Here is a 19,573-nt window from a genome sequence, read left to right on the forward strand (position 1 = left end):
TTGAAGATAATCAAAGAGAGGCTTCCCATGACACTGTTTTTCCATTCAGGAGAATTCAACAGCAAAAGTCAAGTGAAAGAGGGAGGGGGATAAGACACAGTAACGGATTCTTGACAAGAAACAGTGACATGAATGAAGAGGGGCTCTTGTTTATACTCAACCTGCTAGCACTACTTCTTGCAACCGATGAAGACATATGGCATAATTTAGATGTTTGTTTAGTATCATCGTAGTTGATCTGCCTCTGTAATTTTGCCAGCCTTGTGTAATGATTGTTTGTTTTGTTAATGAGCTCATTGTGAGATCCAATTTCAATAATGAAACCTCCATTGACCATTGCAATTTGGTTGCATTCTTTACCGTCGAGGGCTTGTGTGCAACCACCTGGTTATTAAATTTTTGGTTATTTTTTAGAGAGTAGAAAAAATTAGACGTTGATTTAATATACCGTTCAAACTTAATCAAACAATTGAAATCATCAAATCATATTGACTTTTAATCTCTCTCTCTCTCTCTCTCTCTCTCTCTCTCTCTTCCTTAGTTGGATTTGGGTGAGCCAACGTAGTGTTTTTAAGAGAAACCCATATCTGAGATAACCCCGATGGGAGCCACCGGAGAGATCGACGGCAGTGGAGATCCAAGAGAAAAAAATGATTATATTGTATCTGAACCCAGATCTGAGATAACTCCGATGAGAGCCACCGGAGATGTTAACGGTAGTAGAGATCTTAGAAGTAGTAGCAGAACCTGAAAAAACAACTTTCTGATCTCAAACCCATAATAGAAATGGTAGCAGAAGTGAAGATGAGTAGAGAGAGATTGCAAAAGTGGCGAGGAGGAAAATAAGGAAGAGAAGAGAAGGGATAAAATGGAGAAGGACGAATCAGGTTGCTCATGCCTAAGTAGCGATGGGAAATTCTAGTTTAATTTGAGCATAGGCGTAGAGTTGGGGCGGATCCTCTCTATCTAGATGTGAGTGCAGCGGCGGCCTCTGACTTATCTCACGAAACACCACACCCCCTAACCTTCCAAAGATCGACTCTAAAAAAACCCGTAATGATCAATTTTTTCGTAAGAAAGAGGATTGAGCTAGGGAATCTCTTTCTCCATCTGCAAGTGAGAGTTGAAGATGGGGAATGTACGAGTTGAGGAATTGCCATTCTCTCTCTTATTATTTGTTTTTTTTTTTCACTCTCTATAGATCAGAATCAAACTATCAGTTTTAGAGAGTAAGTGTTTCTCTCCCCGTTCTCTGCTTTATTTTGAAAATTTGAAGAAAAAGAAATGGTAAAATAGTCTTTTTCACATTTCTATTAACGATAAGGGAAAAATTAGTCAATTGTCAGAAATATAAATGTAGTGTTAGTCAATTTTCAAACTATACTTAGTCAATTAGCTAAATCATAAGGGTAGTTTAAAAAATTTACCTAAAAAAAAGAGTAGAGGGTATGTAATAGCAAGCTTAGAAAACAAAAGGGCAAGTTTTTGAGAATGCATTCACATCTACCCCGACAGAACCCGCCCCAAAATCGTCCCATTTGCATATCTCAGCGTGCATTGAGAACATTTTCATACACAGTTGGGATGTGCTGCCTAAGATTGCAAATGCCGTTTACCTAAACTCGATTTCGAAGTTGATCCGATGATTTGGGCATGGTCCGATTCGATCCGATCCGTTTGCTACGGCCTGTGGCTTGGCAAGGCAAAGGCCTTGCTCGAGCGAAAAACCCCACTAAAATCCCTCTTCGTGGCTTGGCAAAGGCTTTGTCAACACTGGTAGTGGATTGTGCACGTTCAGTTTCAGACTTCAGAGGTAACGAAATTCATCAATGGCCGATTCACCCGGGAACAATGCCTCGGCAACTGAGACTCTGAACCCGTCTCTCGAAGAGATTAAACCATTGAATACCGAGTCAACGAACGATGCCGAACCTATCGAGCAACTGCAACAAAAAAACCTAGTAGAAGCAGGAGAAGCAACGGCAGCCGATGAAGAAGTCCAACCCTCGTCTTCTCAATCAATAGAAGGTCAGGAGTCGGCTGGGAAACGAAAGAGAGAAGATATAGAAGAAGAGAATGAGGGAACAAAAAGTTCCTTTCATCCCTTGTGGAAGACGAGCCTTTGTTCGTATTTTCGACGCCAATCTGGGCATTGCAGCCATGGAGACGCTTGTCGCTATGCCCACGGCGAAGAAGAGCTGCGGCCTCGGCCGGATAACTCATGGGACCCAACTTCGGAGAGGGCGAAGAAGCTCTTGAAAACCGAAAATGAGGAGAAAAACGAAACTTCCGATGCAGAAGTTAATGTTCTTATGACGGACGCTTTCGTTGATTCGTCGGATCCTGCCCGTGATAAATGCTTAGTGCATCTCCCACGCAAATGGGCCTCCGAAAATTTGAAGAGTTATCTCGACGAGCAGGCAAGTGGGTCTTTGAATTCTGAATTCTTATTTAGGAATTTGTTGCCAAAAAAAAGTTCAGTTTAGATTAAAGTTAAATGCTGTCCTTCTAATCTTTAAAGCCAGGGAATTTTGATGAGTGATAGTTTATGCATTTGTTCGGGAAAAATTATTTGCTTTGAGATGGTAAATGTAGGGACTGAATTTGATCTGTTAGGATTATAATCATTATTTGGTTGAGCTAGGTAAAAGAAGTCCCAGATCGAAATTGGATAGCTCAGTACAAATGTGAAGCATGCGTATAAGATGGAAATTCCTATGCAAGAAACATTTGAAATCTACACATTATTCAACCTTTTACTTTGCGATTTTGTAATTTTAATTTTTATAGTTTAGATCCTTACCAGGTCTGAGCTGTGTCTTAGGTATGGCCAGGCTCATTTTGTACGGTGTGCTTCATCTGGCATGTTATTTTTTTTGATGAATCAATCAATCAACCCTAAATTTAGACTGTGGGACGTGAGCATGGAAGGTTATAATTTTTGTTTTAATAGCTCGATACTCTGACCAATTCAGCAAACAGGTTTTTATTTCTTTTACAAATTAGATTTGTATGTGTTCTGCGTTGAGTATTTTTTTTTCTTATTTTTTTGGTAGGTGTTACCTGAATTTTTTTTAGGTGCATGCCTTGCATTGCACCAACCCCGAATTTAATACACATGCATGCATGCAATTTCTTTTTTTTTTTTTTGTTGACATAATCGGTGTTGCAAGTTTGCATTTATTGTTATTGTTTGACCGTACACTGATTGTTATTATTTCTTTGGACAGGGAATTCTCTATAAGACGGCTAAGAAGAAGAAGGGTATGACTGTTGGCTTTGTGAGCTTTGAAAATACAGAACAAGTTAAAAATGCAATTGAGGTATCATCTGCCCTTCTATCTTAATGTTAGTGCTGTGAACTTGAAAATAAGTTACCATATTCTCATATTATCAAATGTAACAGATACTTGGCGGAAAAACTATCGGAAATAAGCAAATAAAGGTTGCTGATGTCCTTCCACGGTCATTTGAGAAAAAAGCTAAATCGATAATCTCTGTCTCTGAAGGAACAGGGCAAGCAACTGAAATTTTGTTGGCCACCGAGGATTCTAGTGTTTCTGCCTCTATAAATGGTTGTGAGAATAATGATACTGTTGAAATGGACAAGTTAATGGGTGATGGTTTAGTTGCAAAAGCAAGAAATGCCTGTGATGTTGTGACTCCCCTTGCTCACATGTCCTATGCTGATCAGTTGGAACACAAGAAGAACTCACTAATGCAAACTCTTAAAAAACTTGTGAGAGATGCCTTCCATTGTTTCTCTTTTCAATGCCATAATTATTGGGGAAGATATTCTTTCTAGATCTAAGTTTTGTAGCATATTGCTTTCACTCAAACTGAACTTTTGGGGCTTTTCCTTGCAGACTCGTAATGCACGTAAAGCTTGTCCAGAAGGTATTCCTCTCCCAGAATGGATTATCAAGTCTAGGGATATAGGTAATATTGCTTAAACTTCTACATAGATGGCTCTTTAAAATATCCATTCAATACATGGTCATCATCAATTCTCCCCCTCCCGGATTTTGTTCTTTTTTTTTTTGTTTTTGTTTTTTTTTTTTTGGGGGGGGGGAGATGGAAATCTTAGTGGGTAACCGATTAAGACAGTTTTGGCCCAATTTCACCATTGCAGAACCCTATGACTTTATCAACTTACAGGCCCATGTCCTCATTTTGATATATTTTGACTTTGGTTGAAGAATGCTGTACTTAAAATACAGCACTTTGTCATGCCATACTGCTTATACATAGGACAGATGGTGTGAAGGCCAAACATAAAGTGGAGAAATAAAAAAGTGAAAAAGAGAAGGGGGGGGGGGAGGGGAAGACAGATTTTTGCAGTATATTCTTGAACTTGGGTACTTCCTGCCTGAGAAATGCACTGATTGTCCAATGGAGTGGATTATTGTAGGATCTATTTTTGAAAGCAACTATGCAATTTAACTTCAGAAAAGCAATTAGCTTTGATACATGTATTATATCTAGTCATGCGGGACTCAAAGGGAAGGCATTACGACAAGAATTAGGGTTTGGATGAAGGGATAGCTGAATGGGATAATTGGGATTTATAGTGCCACTTAGCTTCTAGAATGTGGGGATTATTGGGTAGATATCATGTTTTATTGGTTGAACTCCAATTTGGCAGATAAAGGTTTAATGATTTAAGAGAAATTGGATAAATTTTGGAAGGTGGATTAGGGAATTAAGAAAAGCCAAAAGGCATAAGTGGACTGATTACTGGGCTTAGTAGGAGGTGGCTGGAAGACTTAGAATTTCTCTTGTGGATGCTAGGCTTTCCCTAAGATGTGACCAAGTTTTTGGGGGATGGAGGGCCTGAATCTTGAAGCCTGTATATAATCAGTCCAAGTATCATATAAGTTTTAATGGGCAAATTAATCATGAACAACCTGCAGTCATATAGCAAAGTTTAATACTTGTATATGATATGTCCAAATATTAAATCAGTTTTCACCTGCCAAATCGTTCACATAAGACCTGCAATTATAAATCACAGTATCTAAAGCACAGATAGATTATCTAGAATCACTCTAGGAATCTTTAAGAATCACTCTAGATGGTGGAAGCCTCGAATCCAAGATTGGCAGCAGTGAAAAACTGCAAGTTTTGTTTATCAAAAAAAAAGTCTTCTTTATTAAAGATTCTGTAAGTAGGATATGAAAAAGTGTATATAATCTTCCTTCATTCGTCCAGTCTTAAAGTTAACCTGACTAAATTATTCCCTGCATTAATAAAGGTGTTTTTCCCCCTTTAATTAGTAATCAGAAATTTAATTCAACATTATATCCTTTTATCCAGCCAACCGATAGTGCACTAACAAAAATATAACAAGATTGTAGTAGCAAAGCTTTGAAGTTGAAGTAATTAATAATAAGCAAACAAGACTTTTAAACTGAATAAAGCGATAAAGCAAACCAAGGCACATAAAAAGAAAGACTAGAAGGATGGTGACCCCATGACTGAAACAAACGTGGTTCTATGCATACTAGAAATGCCAATACATAAAAAATAAGAATAAAAGGAAAAATGGAACTTAGCTGGTCATTGTTGATTTAGAAACCACATAGCCGATAACTCAAGATTCCTAATGGACCTTGGCCTTGAGTCTTTTAATGGATCAGGTCATAACATCTCAATTTCAACTGTTTCTTTTTGGTAAGCAATTTCAATTGGTTAAGGTAGGCATTTAAATATGATTGAACCTGGATTTACCACAATTCAGTTCAATTAAGACCCTATTTAACAATGTTTTTATATGGACAAACATGTGCATCTAATGTTAAAAGGTGTAGTTTCTAGTCTGATGGAAGTAATTTTTTTTAGTTCATTTAGATAATATTTTGGTTTGTGGGTGTTTGTGTATTAGATCTTTAAGTAAAGCAAACCCATTGTACATTTTTCTTAATCTGTATAAAATGGTTATGCTGTTACAGTTTCAGGTTTCATGGATGTCATTTATTGGTCATTGTCAATGATATGGAATAATATAGTTGTCAAGGCATCATGTCACCTCTATTGTTATGATGGTTGATACTTTCTTGAAGCACATGGAATTCTTATTATCCTTTTAGCATTTTAAATCTTGCAGGTGGTCTTCCATGCAAACTCGAGGGAATACTTGAGTCACCACTTGTAAATGGATATCGAAATAAGTGTGAATTCTCAGTTGGATATTCTTTTATGGGGAAACCAACTGTGGGCTTTATGATTGGAAACTTTAGGTTGGTCTCTTGCTGATTCCTATTTCTAAAGCTGCAATCTCATGCAGGTTTTTAGGGGCACCTATGCAATATTTTCTTTGGTATTAGTTTACAAACATGGAAATAACTTGGTTTTTCAGGGACGGTGTAACTGCAGTAGAGGAACCTGTGGACTGCCCAAATATTTCTAAAATAGCTTGCAAGTTTGCTGCTATCTTTCAGGAGTTTCTACAGCATTCAAGCTTACCATTGTGGAACAGAATCAATAATACTGGCTTCTGGCGTCAATTAACAGTAAGTTTTTTTAGTTTCCATGATTAGAAATAATGAAATTCTCATCATGCTAAACTGTAACTCTTATGCACAGTAGATGGAATTGTAGTCCTTTATTCCATTATTATAATTTAAGTATATTCTCTTTAACATTTTAACATTCACAGAGCTAATATTTCTTAAATTAATTAGGTTAGGGAAGGCAGGAGCCCAGGCGAGACAATTGAGGTTACAGCTCTTGAGTCCAATATTTCAGAAGTTATGCTTATGATTCAGGTTTGCTGTCTATTGTGGTTTTGCAATTGAGAAACTTGAAGTTTTAGGATTACTGTGGTTCCTGATTCTGCCCTTTCTATATATCAAGGGCATCTGCTCCCACCTTCAAGTGGGCTGTCCAATATTACTGTTGGCAAGAATTTTGTCTAATGTGAAATCGTGCATACCCTTAAAAAGTTTAACCAAGGTGATTGGCTGTTTTTTTTTTTTTTTTTTGCACTTTCAAAGATGAGAAAATGATATTGTATAATTTCTCAAAAAAATTATATTGTATAATTCACTCCACCTGAGATGGCAAGAGTTACTGATAATGATGCTAATGAATGTATATAATTTTGGTCAATTATAAAAAAAAATGTATATAATTTTGGTCGCACATCGTTTGATATACATTGTTGAGTCTGCCTCAGCCCTGCTTGTGGGGGATAAAAATAAAAGAAGTCCTGCAGTTCCATTTGTCCCATTAACTAACACCAGAAATGACTTACATAAGTTGGTAGATTTGCTCAATTTACTCAATATCAAGAACAAAGGGGTCAGTTAATTCTTTTAGAACCCAAAGGAAGAGGCTCAATCAAGTACTTCAAACCTAATACAGTGTTCAACAGTTTGCATAGCAGAACGAAGGCATAAGCCTTTTCAACTTGAAAGGTTTAAACGGGTTTTCTGCCAAGTTTCACATTTATTGGGGTCTCTTCCATTATCTAGTCCAAGTCATGTTATTTAAACTTCTTCAATTTTTAATCATGTTATATTATAATATGCAGGTTTGCTCATCAGGCTTTGATGATGAATTAGTAACAACTGAATTTGAGAGAATGGCTCAAAGTCTTGCTGTTGGAGCTGCTGAAAGTTCTCCCCCTCTACCTCTAACAGTGTTGGTAGTTCAGGTGCTACTGATAAAAACCTTCATTGGTCATTGTTGCTGATAAAAAAGAATATTTGAGTAATCCTAGCCATCCCTGTTCTTGTTTGTCAGAGGTAGCTAGTGATAGACTATATTTGTGGTCTGTTAGATTCAGGGGATCTGATACATTGATTTTAACAAATTTTAAGGTGCCACCTCTTTGCTTATGTGGTGGTTTGGTTCTCATTCAGGACCACACAGGAATATCAAATGCTGCACCAGTTGATGCTCCATTGCGTACACTTTCCATAACAAAGGCAGAAACCACTTCTGGTCCAGATGCCAAGGATATCACTGTTGAAGCTAGAATTCATGATTACATTAGCAACCTTCGCTTCAGCATATCTCCAACTGCATTTTTTCAAGTTAGAAGCTCTTCTTTTTGTACATTTCCATTTCTTCAAATCTTCTGAAAGAAAAACTTTATGTTCCAAGTGGTACATTACTGCAGGTCAACACCCTTGCTGCAGAAAAGCTGTATTCACTTGCTGGGGATTGGGCAGGTTTGGGTCCTGATACCTTGCTTTTTGATATATGTTGTGGGACTGGAACTATTGGCCTGACTTTAGCACATCGAGTTGGTATGGTAATATTCAGAAACCTGTGTTTTATTTCTTCTCAGAAGTTACGGTGTTTGGGACAAAATTTTTTATACCTATCAGTGTTTTATTTCTTCTCAGAAGTTACAGTGTCCTTGGATAATATTTTAAGAGAATATTTGATTTCTCCTTTCCATTTTATAGATTAAAAATAACCAAATATCCTTCTGACTTTTTCTCTTGGAAATGACATTTTTTAACTTGAAACTGTTCCAGGTTGTTGGCATTGAAATGAATGCTTCTGCAGTTTCTGATGCACAAAGAAATGCAGAGATAAATGGCATAAGAAACTGCAGGTTTATCTGTGCAAAGGTGATATCTTGACCTGCACCATTAATTCTCAGTTTTAATTTTATACATGCCTGAGCCAATCATCCTCCTGTTCTTGAACTGTTGGACCATCATGATTTCCTGGACCCTCATGATTCACAAGCATGCTGAATGTGCTGAACTTGAACAAGACCATGTTTGAATCATGAGGGACTTCATTTCTGTAAAACACATTGTGTGGTTGAGGTGAGACTTTATTGAGCTTACTTGTATCATTTCTGAAAATTCCTGGTAAAATCAAAAGAAAAAAAAAATCAAACTGTGTTACAAACCTTTTAAATTTTGAAAGTTTGGTGAAGCATGTGCCCAAGTTTCTGTCTAGAAAGTTCCTTTTGAACCATCCACTCTGGTTTGTATGTTGGATAGCCTATATTTCCTCCTTTAATTAACTATTTCGGAGACGTGTTCCCATCTTTTATTAATTGGGATAAGGCTTAGATGATGATGATCCTACCTTTTATTTATCTAGAAATAAATTATTAAAGACTGGAAGAGATTGATAAATAAAAGCTAACATGCAAAATTATAGCAAATGCCTTAAGATCACATGATTCCATTCAATTTAATATTACAGATAAAATTGTTCAATGGTATCTACTATACTAGAATAACCTGACATGATTTAGTATATTTATATTGTGAGAGAGTGTAAAGGATTACAGATTAGCTAACTTTGCTAATTTTTCTTTTCAGTTGTTTTAATACTGTATTTATTGCATATTTTTAAACTTGTTTTGTATAAGGCCGAAGATGTGATGGGATCTTTATTGAAAGAGTATCTAAATGTGCCTTCCAAGCAAGATGAAAGTCCTCATGTTATCTCTGAAGATAATGGTAAAGATGATTTGTGTGATCTAGAGAATCTTGCATCTGTGGACAATGGAGCAGATCTTGAAGAGAGCAGAATCCATGAATTAGGTGATGATACAAGTGCTTCTGGATGCCCAAATAATGGTAGTGAGGAACTTGAAGGTCCAATTAAGAGGAGCTGCATTTCAGAAGATACGAGTAAATCAGTGCAGCAATATAAAGATGTAGTTGCCATTGTTGATCCTCCACGAGTTGGACTTCACCCTGTTGTAAGTAACACTTGCCTTTTATATGATGCTTGTGTTCGGACTTTGGCAAAATTCACCTATAAATCATCCAGTAACATGTTGCATGGATTTGAAGCAGCAAGTACCTCTTCCCCCCAGAAAATGAAGAAATAGAATAAAAGACACTTATTGATACAAAATGCACCTGCCTGTTGTTTACTTGGGAAATATCCACTATTTTGCAGTTAAGTCTGGTATAAAGCAACTAGGATAGGTGTTTAAGTGCCCTTTTGGGAGGGCTTTCATATGGTGGCTTATAGCATTAGATGGGCTGGGGAACCCAGAATGCCATGAATCTATGTTTGGTAAAAATACAGAAAGCCAAAAGTAGGTTTACATGAGCCGTAAAATCAACTTTCTGGTGAAGCTATCTCAGGTAGCTTCTCTAAAGCAGCTCCTTCACTGTAGAAGCCCTTCCAAATGGGAGCTAAAACAAGTTTTGATTCAAGTGCTTTTAACCAATCTTTTTGACTTTAAGTTTGTAATAATTTGTTGGTGAAAAGAGGTTTTTATTTATTTTTATCAATAAAAAGTGGCAGCTTTCTCCCTTTTGATCAATATGTGTTGCATGTACAGATGAAATTAAGAAGGGTAATAATTGGGGCACATCTCATTTTTTATACATCCCCAATGAAAAAGACAAAAGATCCTTTTTTATAGTGAAACAAATCACCATATAGGGGTGTTTTTGTCTTTTAAAATATTTGCTCTTCAGACTTATGCTATGTGCTGCAGTTACTCCCCTATATTAATATTTAATTAAATAAATATCAGGAGTTTTGTCAGCCATCCAGTTTACTATTTTAGCCAATATGGGTTAGTGAAGGCTGACTGCAATTTTATGGGCACATTCTTTTTTTTTTTAATTTTTATAAGAAATCCATGTTATATATTTCTATTTATTTTTCTATTAACCTCTGACACCAATAAGAAAGAAGATCTGATGCAAGTTGAGGATTCTAAAAGAACTAGGGAAGGTGGGTTGAAGTAGTGAGAGGACATGCAAAAGTATAATTAAATAGAGAATATTTCCCTTGTAGGCTGATGGTGAAATGGGTTTAATGTATCATCCCCAAATAATTGAGATAAAGCTTTGTCGAGTTTAGTTGTTTCAGACTGGTCAAGCTCTTAAGTCCTAACTGATTGATATTTTAAGATTCTTTATATGAAAAGTTTTCATGGTGGCCACTGCATGTAGAGTCTGGACCACATAATTTGACTTGCTGCAATTCTCCTGTTTCCTTCTAGTTATTCCTCTTTAATGTAAGCCTAGTCATGTAAACCAGAGGATGAGTTTTGAGTTATGATAACTTGTTTTATGTGACATGCAGGTGATCAAAGCTTTACGGACTCATCCATTTCTGCGACGTCTTGTGTGAGTTTCCATGAATGATTTCACCTATTCTTTGATTGCTTTGATCAAATATGAGCTTTCCAAGAATCACCATCTCACCTGGTTTTCTCTTCTTTCAGTTATATCTCCTGTAATCCCGAGAGCTTAGTGGCAAATGCTATTGAGCTCTGCACACCATCTACCAATAAACCTGAGAAAGGGAACAAGAACAACAGGGGATGGAGGAAAATGAGCAGTGCAGGTTTGGCACGACATAGGGCCAAGTCCATGCCCAGCTCAGAGCCTTTCCATCCTGTCAAAGCAATGGCTGTTGATCTCTTCCCACACACTCAACACTGTGAAATGGTTATGCTTCTTGAGAGGTAAAGATGGACCCCTACTAGTATTTCTCAGTAGCTTAAATTTTGATATATGTAAGTTCAATGCTACATTTGCAGAAATTCAAGATGGACCTCTTGAATCTGTTGTTTCAATGATACATTTGCAGAAATTTCAAATTTGATATATGTAACTTCAAGAGTGTTAGTTTTGATGTTAATTTTTTCTTTTGGTAATGGGCTGCAATAGGGGGTTGTCCTCCCCCAAACACCAAAGGTCCCCATCGCAGGTGAAGGAGGGACTCGATCCCAGGTCTCTGCTACAACCAGCCAGAGACTTTACCAGCAGGCTAGCTGGCACCTTCACCCGGGTTACTGATTGAAGGTATCATAATATGTCATAGAGTCAGTATGTAAATACACAGGCTTTTGACCTTTTTAACGTACGTCAGTGTGTAGTCCCTCCTGTGTTTACCAAAAAAAAAAAAAAAGAACTTGAGGCATTAGCACCAGGAATACGTAGTGATAATAGTTAAAAGCACTCTGTGAAATCAAAAGGTTTCTTTAGCATTTTAAACTATGTTCTCTGATATTTGTTCGGTATGAATTCAAGACTAGAATGCTTAGGTAATATGTATCTCTAGGGTAACAAATTCTCATCTAAATTCTGTTGACACCACAATTCCATAGTATAGCGTAAAAGCTTGTTCATTGGTGTGTGTTCCAGACTTCCAATTTCCACGTTGTAAGGCTAGGGATCTATGACAAACACCGGGTTGTCTTGGTTGTGTAGATTGTAGATGGACTCTAATACTGGGCCCTGCATTGACGGGTTGATGGGAGTCTCTTAGTCATGTTAACACGCCCAGAAATAGTCAAGAAATGATGTTTTGAATCTTTAATGGTTGTCGGTGACATTGGAATGGATAGATTTGTCAGGTGATGTTTTGAATCTTTTAAGGGCCTGTTCATATCCCCTTAACTTTATCTCTTAAGAGGAATCTTATAACTTTAAGAGAAAAATGAGTGTTCATTTCCTCTTATCTCTTATCTCTTGAAGTGGAATCTTACAATTTTTTTGTTTTCTAATGATACCCCGAAAAGACAAATAAAAGTTTTCATACATGGGGTTAAAATGAACATTTGACAATTTCAGAATTCAGAATTCAGAACAATATTCTATACATTCAGAATCATAATTCAAAGGAAAGAAAAGTTCACCAATATCAATATATCTCTTACTATAATTATTGCACTTTCAGATGTGAGACGTTAGAGCAAAGGAAAAGGCCCCAAGTCTTTTGAGTATGGTAAAAGGTTCAATGCATCAAGTCAGTTCCGTATATGTGGGTGTCGAGCACTAAGAACAAAAGACATGGCATTGCCCTTGATTGGCATTGTATCATCCTGCGCTCATAAGTCTATAGAGAATTCTAGTTTCTGGGTTGGCACGGCAAGGGAAAAATTGTATCATGATTGTACGTCATTCCGGGTTCAGTTCTCATCTGTTTTAATCACATCACATGGGGTATAGCTCATGGATTGCATTAGAACAAATTTCTTCTCTCAAGGGTCCATATCCTGTACTTGGCTTCGTGTATACTGCGTTGCACTTTCAATGAAACAATGCCACATTCTCATGACAATCCCGCTCACATGTGTGAGATTTACTAGGTGGTAAGTTTTTTCTGTTTTTTTTTATATATATTTTTTTAACTTTAAAAAATAAAAGAAAAGTAGAAAGCTCTGGTTATTACCTGTCTATTTCGAGAGAAACAGTATAGGAAACAAAAAATTGCAGATAAAACTCTAAGACTGCATTTTACATTCCTTATTTCAAGGACTTACCTCTTTTTTGCATTTAAAAGCTCAAGTTCATAAGGGCATTTTAACTGCTAAAAGGAGATAAATCCTTAAAATAAGGAATGCCAAATGCCATTACAATTGCAGATAAAAGACAGATGGAAGCTCTTGTTCTTTGCCCATCGATCCTTCTTCCTCAAGGGTTCTTTGCAACATTAAGTCACATACAAAAGAGGGGAAAAGAAATATCAAGTATTCATCAGTTTTTAGCAATATAGGTTTTGTTTTTTATAACAAAATACAGGTATTCATCAGTCATTGGTTTTTAGGCGTCTTTTTCTTCTTCTGACCTGAGGAGGTTGGAGTTAAAGAGTTCTCTGCAAAGTAAAGTCGCATATAAGCAATGGGAAAGTTTTGACTTGAAAAAAAAAAACAAACAGATCGCTCCAAATGAATTCCATTCTTGTGGCTTGTTAATGGCATTTTCTTTTTCTTTGTTTTTTCAAAATTTTCCAGTGTTTGGTCTGCAATGGTAATGGCGTCTATGGCTTATATGCAACTTTTTGTTTCTTATCATGTTCTTCTCTTGAAATGGATAGTTGTTTTTTAAAGTTTAAAAAACATCATAAGAAGAAAATGGAGGAAAACTACTGTGTACTAAAGCTTGCACATGTGACTAGAATAGCCATGGCCCCTGGGAAGTATGATGTGGAATGTTTTGAGTGGTAAGCGCACCCCAGCATATACTAGGCCGAGTGCAGGAGATCCTTTTAACCCTTTTAAATGTGATCTTTTCTCAGTGTCCCACTGCGATACCAAAGAGGCATGATACTTTTAAATGTGATATTTTCTCAGTGTCCCACTGCGATACCAAAGAGGCATGATACTTTTAAATGTGATATTTTCTCAGTGTCCCACTGTGATACCGAAGAGGCATGATAGATTGAAAAACTGATAATCATTCGCTCATATCATAATGGTCCTAACCAATCAACTGGCATATTCGCTCATGTTTAATACCTTTCGGGTATCATATTGCCTTCTAATTATATCAATTATGAAAGTTGTGTTGTATTATCAAACCCTTTCCTTTTGGAGTTTTATGTAAAATGGAGTGAGTAAATGGGTATTAAATCCTTGGAACCAATTTCTACCTAGATTGATTCCAGGGTCTAGGGGTTGGGTGCATTTCTTCGTGGGAGGAAGTGATTCATTCCAAAGTCTAAAAATAGTCGAGCATTGAAGGGAAGCCATACGTGTTGGGGTGAGTAAATGGGTAGGTTTTAAATCCTTGGAACCAATTTCTACCTAGATTGATTCCAGGGTCTAGGGGTTTACCCTATACGAATTGACTCAATGAACTGTCTTGGTTGGCCTTGGAATCGAACCTGTCTTGAAATAAACTCTAAAATATTTTAAAGAATATGAAAATTTGAACTCAAACATTCATTGTTACAAAAGTCATGGTCTCACTTGATCATTGAGTTAACTAATTTGATCATTTGTTTTTTATTTTAATATTTGAATTTGTATAATAAATAATGTTAAAGGTAAAATTTACAAAATTTAAATTATAATATGATAAATTTTAAACCACATGTTAATATATTATAATAATTTACATATGGGAAATTGTCAAAAACTCACCATGAGTTTTCAGCATTTCTCTTAAATTCACCACAACTTTTCAGAATGTCTAAAACTCACCAAGTCACTAACTTGATGTTAAAGAGGCTAACGGCTGTTAATATATTACCATTTTAACCTTCATAGGAAAAAAAATATACATATATTTTAATAGTTAGATATGAAAAAAAGGGAAAAAGCTCAAAAAAAATTCAAATATAAAATACATAAAAAACAGAAATTGCAAAAAAAAAAAAAATTACGGAAATTGCACACAAAATAAAAAATTATTTTCAAATTATAGAAACTATTGAAATTGAAAAACAAAATCAAAAAATAAAAATTGTAGAAAAAACACCAAAAATATAGAAAAACACAGAAATTTTAAATAAATAACAAAAAATACAGAAAATTTTATAGATTGTAGAAAACAGAAAAATGTAAAAAAAAACAAAATTATAAAAAATATTAGAAGTTATAACAAAACACTAAAATGTAAAAAAAGAAAAAGACACTTTTCCTCCAACTCGCCATTCAAGGGTGATTTGGTCATAAAAATTGTTATTTTTGCTGATGTGGACACCTCTATTAAGAAACATTAATGGTATACTAATGGAAGGTGAGTTTTGAAAAATAAAAACTTACTGACATGGTGAGTTTTAGATGTTTTGAAAAGTTGTGATGAGTTTAAGAGAAATACTGAAAGCTCATGGTGAGTTTTAGGTAATTTCCCTTTACATATTAAATTATTCAATTTAATCAATAAATATAATATAAGTTTTAAATTATATATTACCATTATTGAAATCAACTTTTAAAGGACATGTTTCATTTTTTAAGAGAGAGAGTAAACAAAGAACAGGATTCGCAGGTAGACCTTGGAACTGATTGACCCCAAAACCACTAAGATCAAACTGGCCTTCACAGGATAGATTATGGTTCCAAAAACCTAGAATTGACCCTTAGAGGATAGGTTCCAGGTTCTACCATGGAACCAAGCCGAACCAGCCCATGCTCACCGCTAATATGTGTTCAAACAATTGGAGTTTAGTGTTCTTTATTGGTTAGGGACCAGGGAACCTCATGGTGCATCCCTGCCCTGATACTTTGGTTCAGCTGGTTTCTCTGCCTTTTTCAGGGCCTGTTTGGGAGGGCTTTAATGTTGATTCAGTTGTGCTGGCTGGGTTGCTTCCAAGAAGTTACTGATGATGCCTCAGCTAATGTAAGCCTATCTTTGGCTTTCTGTGTGGTTTACCTTGCAACTCCAGAAGGCAGTGCGTGAAAAACACTCACAAATGGGCACTCAAGATCGATTGATGAGATGAAGCTATGGTGACTGAACCTGCTCATGATGCACTTAGATGGAGAAAAAAGGGGATAAAAGAAGAGGAAGATCTGACAATAGAAAAAAAAATGCGTATTCATTTTTGTTAAAGAACCATCAAAATTCTAACCTTAAACATTTATAAACAATTATATGTTGTTCATCACCGTGGATTCGCTCATTATATAGTGTCAAAGAACCAAGATCCTGTCAGTTGTCTGGTTCAGCTGTTCAACCATTCAGATCAATGGTGGTGTGGTGTGAAAAAATTGGTGTCATCTGCAATTCTGCATCAAGCATTCAATCTTAATTACTTAGGTGGAGAGGGTGAATGACAGAAGGGGAGTTGTATTGTGCACTGCAACTCAACTCTTGACTCCTGATACGAGGGAAACTGAAAGCGTGAAACTTAAGCTTGTCCATGTTAGGTTGCGGATATGGTGGACAGATCGAGCCAGTAAAGACTAAAGAGAGGAGGGGACCCAACATTTGCTAGTATAGTACTGATGAGTAGACATTCCACTTAGCTAAAGTGGAAAAAGTAAGGATACGAGTTGTTGATAAGGGTAGCTCCAATTATTTCAGAAACGGTCTCACTCAAGGGTGGCATCAATATTTGCTCGCTCTTTGTCAAAAATCAAAATAGAGGTGCAAGGCTACCATCTTTTCTTGCTCTTGGGATAAAAAAAGAAAAGCTGTATTGTAGAGGTGATCGAGATAAGTCGCTGACTCTTTCTGTGGTCTGCTCCTCTCCAATCTCATCAACAACTTTTGGTCCATTTGTATATTATTCATATCTCAACGCCAAATTAATTATATAAAATACTAGTATAGAAAGAAAAAAAGAATGCGAGAAAAAATTTCAACCATCAAATTATCCTTTTTGGTCACCTTGACGACCTTAATTCCCTGCAATTGGATAATAGCTGCACGCTTCCACTTACCTACTTTATTCAAATTATAGCTTTGAATGTCTTAATCAATACCACACCACCTTTGGTCGTTAAAATGTCTTTTCATTGGATTTACATTTTTTACTAATTATAGCTCTGAGGGTAAGAGAGAGAGAGAGTAATTCGCATCAAACTCTGCATTTGCATTTGGAAGCGATGTAAATCAACATCATATCTAAAATTTGTATCAGATCAATTTTATAGGCATTTGGAAGGAACATGTAATTATGATTAATATAAAATTTTACTCCAATTTAATTTTACATACATTTGGATGAAGTCGAATTTTACATCATGAATCGATGTAAAACCTTATCAAATATAAAGTTTATATTGACAATAGATATAAAACCTCATCAAACATAAAGTTTTACATCGACAACCATTATAAATATTACATCAATTTTTTCGATGTAAAACTTTATACGCAGCCCAAATATCTCTAAACCATCCAGTCTAATAAAAGGTACTATGGCCTTAATGATGTTATATAATGGGGGTGGACTGGTAGTAGGTTAGGCGTCTGTGAAAGGGCTCCACATGCTTATATCTCTTCTCACATTTGTTTCAGAACAATTGGTAAAGGTGGTCATATGGTCGGTGGGATCATTAGCTTTCTGCCTTTCTCTATTTAAACTCAGCATCTGGTTAGGTCAGGTTGGGTCCCAATATCTTTTCAAGGGCATTTAGGTCATGCCAGTAGCTATTATCATTGAGCTTCGAGGAGATATTATCATTAATTTTCGATTTATTACTTTCCGTATTTGGTCTTTCTTATTTAAAGAAAAAGATTGTGTGGAATTATTATGAAAAATAATGGATTTTATGTGGTCTCGTCCTTCTGCTAGATGGAATTAAAATAGAATGGCCATACAGGGGGTTGGCCAAGTGGCCATTCCATTTCCATTTATGATTTACCGAATGCTAGCGGGTGGTGGTGGTAAATAGGCCCCGTTTGGCGTGTGTCGGTGTTTAGAAGTCTTACAATCCATGTTTTCATTGTTTTCCCTTTGATTGGTGAAAAATTTAATCCCTGAAAGATTCTGCCCCCAAAAGATGGGAAAAGTTAAATTTAAAATTATTTAAACAAGTTAGAAATAGAGTTTCTCAATTTTTTTTTTCCATTTCATCTGTGTGGAAAAATACATCTCCAATCAAATGGTCTATGGGTTATCAATATCTTTATAAAACCCATTATATCTTCTGACTATCAAATCTTTTTGATTTACCAAACAACACCTAAGATTGTGTTGCTTCCACCTCACCAATAGCTACAAACATGATAATCCAGTATTATATGTTATATATAATAGGTATTGATTTTTAAGTTCACTGATATAAAAACTTTTTAATACATTTATATATTAATATTAATGATGATATATTTATATATAAATACAACAAATTGAAAAAGGGGAGAGAAGAATAATATGAGCTTCACGTTTAAATTTTGCTAAGAACCACCTGATTAATTACCACTTATTACCATTTTTATGATAGCAGTTGATAATTGATAGCAGGGAGTATTGTATAATAAAAATGGTAGAAAAGATGGGTAATTTTTGTAACATGCCGATATTTAAAGCTATGGGTGTGGGACTCCCAATCTCCCTACACGTTTCTCTGCACTTTCATTCGCTCAGCAGCAGGTGGAGCGGTGGAGCCTGGATTAGCTGCACTTGATCATTAAATTTTGGGGGCAATAATAATACCCAAGGCTATCATGCATGAGAATTGGGAAATCGAAGTGGTTGTAGGGCTTATATACATCAGATGATGGCTGACATAGGACACTATGTTATTGAATAAATAGCCCTACAACACAGCAAGCGATCGTTGAGTGCAGTTTTCTCCCATCGTATGTGTATATTCTCATGTGAATGGAAGTGTAATAGAGTCTGAGTCAGTGTATGTGTGACTTTGGCCAAACCATTACAGAATACAAAATACAAAATACAGAATACAGGTGGAGGAATTTCCATCTTACTTATTAGTGTCCATCATCATCATTATCATCATCAGTATCAGCTTAAAAAATAAAATAATATGAACCATCCACATAGTATTCAAAAAGTCAATACCGCATTAGAGGTAGCTGTTTTTCTCGTTCATGACCGACGACGTGGGAGCTGCCGTGGATTCCTATCTTAGAGTGCAACTCCCAACTCCTATCCTATCCTATGTATGTGGCTTTGATTTTTGAAAAACTATGCTACAAATAGGATGCTACATTTTCAAGAAAAAAAAAAAAAAAAGAGACTATGCTATTGCTATTAAATGTGATTTTGAAACCATTAGCTTCATCGTTATCTACCCAGGCCATCCTCGGTCCACATGGTAGAACTGCTGAGGAAAGGATCCCAAGCTTTTGCATTTGCGACGGCATCTTAGGTATTGGTCGGTAACTCTTTCTTTGAAATATTTCTGAAATATCCGAGTGTTAAAAGATATAGTGGATTTTTATGTAAAGATTTGACAAATCATAGATCGTTTGGT

General features: G+C 36.0%; 1 protein-coding gene across 3 annotated transcripts; it reads left to right on the forward strand.

Annotated features, from left to right (window-relative positions):
* Positions 1–1,475: 1,475 nt before the first annotated feature.
* On the forward strand, positions 1,476–13,015 carry LOC148868399 (zinc finger (CCCH-type) family protein). Of its 3 annotated transcripts, none has more exons than XM_088970483.1 (15): positions 1,476–2,420; positions 3,231–3,323; positions 3,407–3,739; positions 3,867–3,939; positions 6,107–6,239; positions 6,359–6,512; positions 6,684–6,767; positions 7,535–7,657; positions 7,866–8,039; positions 8,126–8,260; positions 8,490–8,585; positions 9,347–9,682; positions 11,032–11,075; positions 11,174–11,416; positions 12,634–13,015. In XM_088970483.1, exons 1-15 carry the CDS (start codon positions 1,830–1,832, stop codon positions 12,674–12,676), a joined length of 2,655 nt encoding a protein of 884 aa, XP_088826609.1. In that variant the 5' UTR covers positions 1,476–1,829; the 3' UTR covers positions 12,677–13,015. The 3 variants fall into 3 exon arrangements, with proteins under 3 accessions (XP_088826609.1, XP_088826610.1, XP_088826611.1); XM_088970484.1 differs by lacking the exon at positions 12,634–13,015 and adding an exon at positions 12,165–12,552; XM_088970485.1 differs by lacking the exon at positions 12,634–13,015 and having other exon boundaries at positions 11,174–11,592.
* The last annotated feature ends 6,558 nt before the right edge of the window (positions 13,016–19,573 follow it).

This window comes from Nelumbo lutea, chromosome 2 (assembly GCF_056320005.1).
Source record: "Nelumbo lutea isolate HS-2025 chromosome 2, American lotus-T2T, whole genome shotgun sequence".
Taxonomy (NCBI): domain Eukaryota; kingdom Viridiplantae; phylum Streptophyta; class Magnoliopsida; order Proteales; family Nelumbonaceae; genus Nelumbo; species Nelumbo lutea.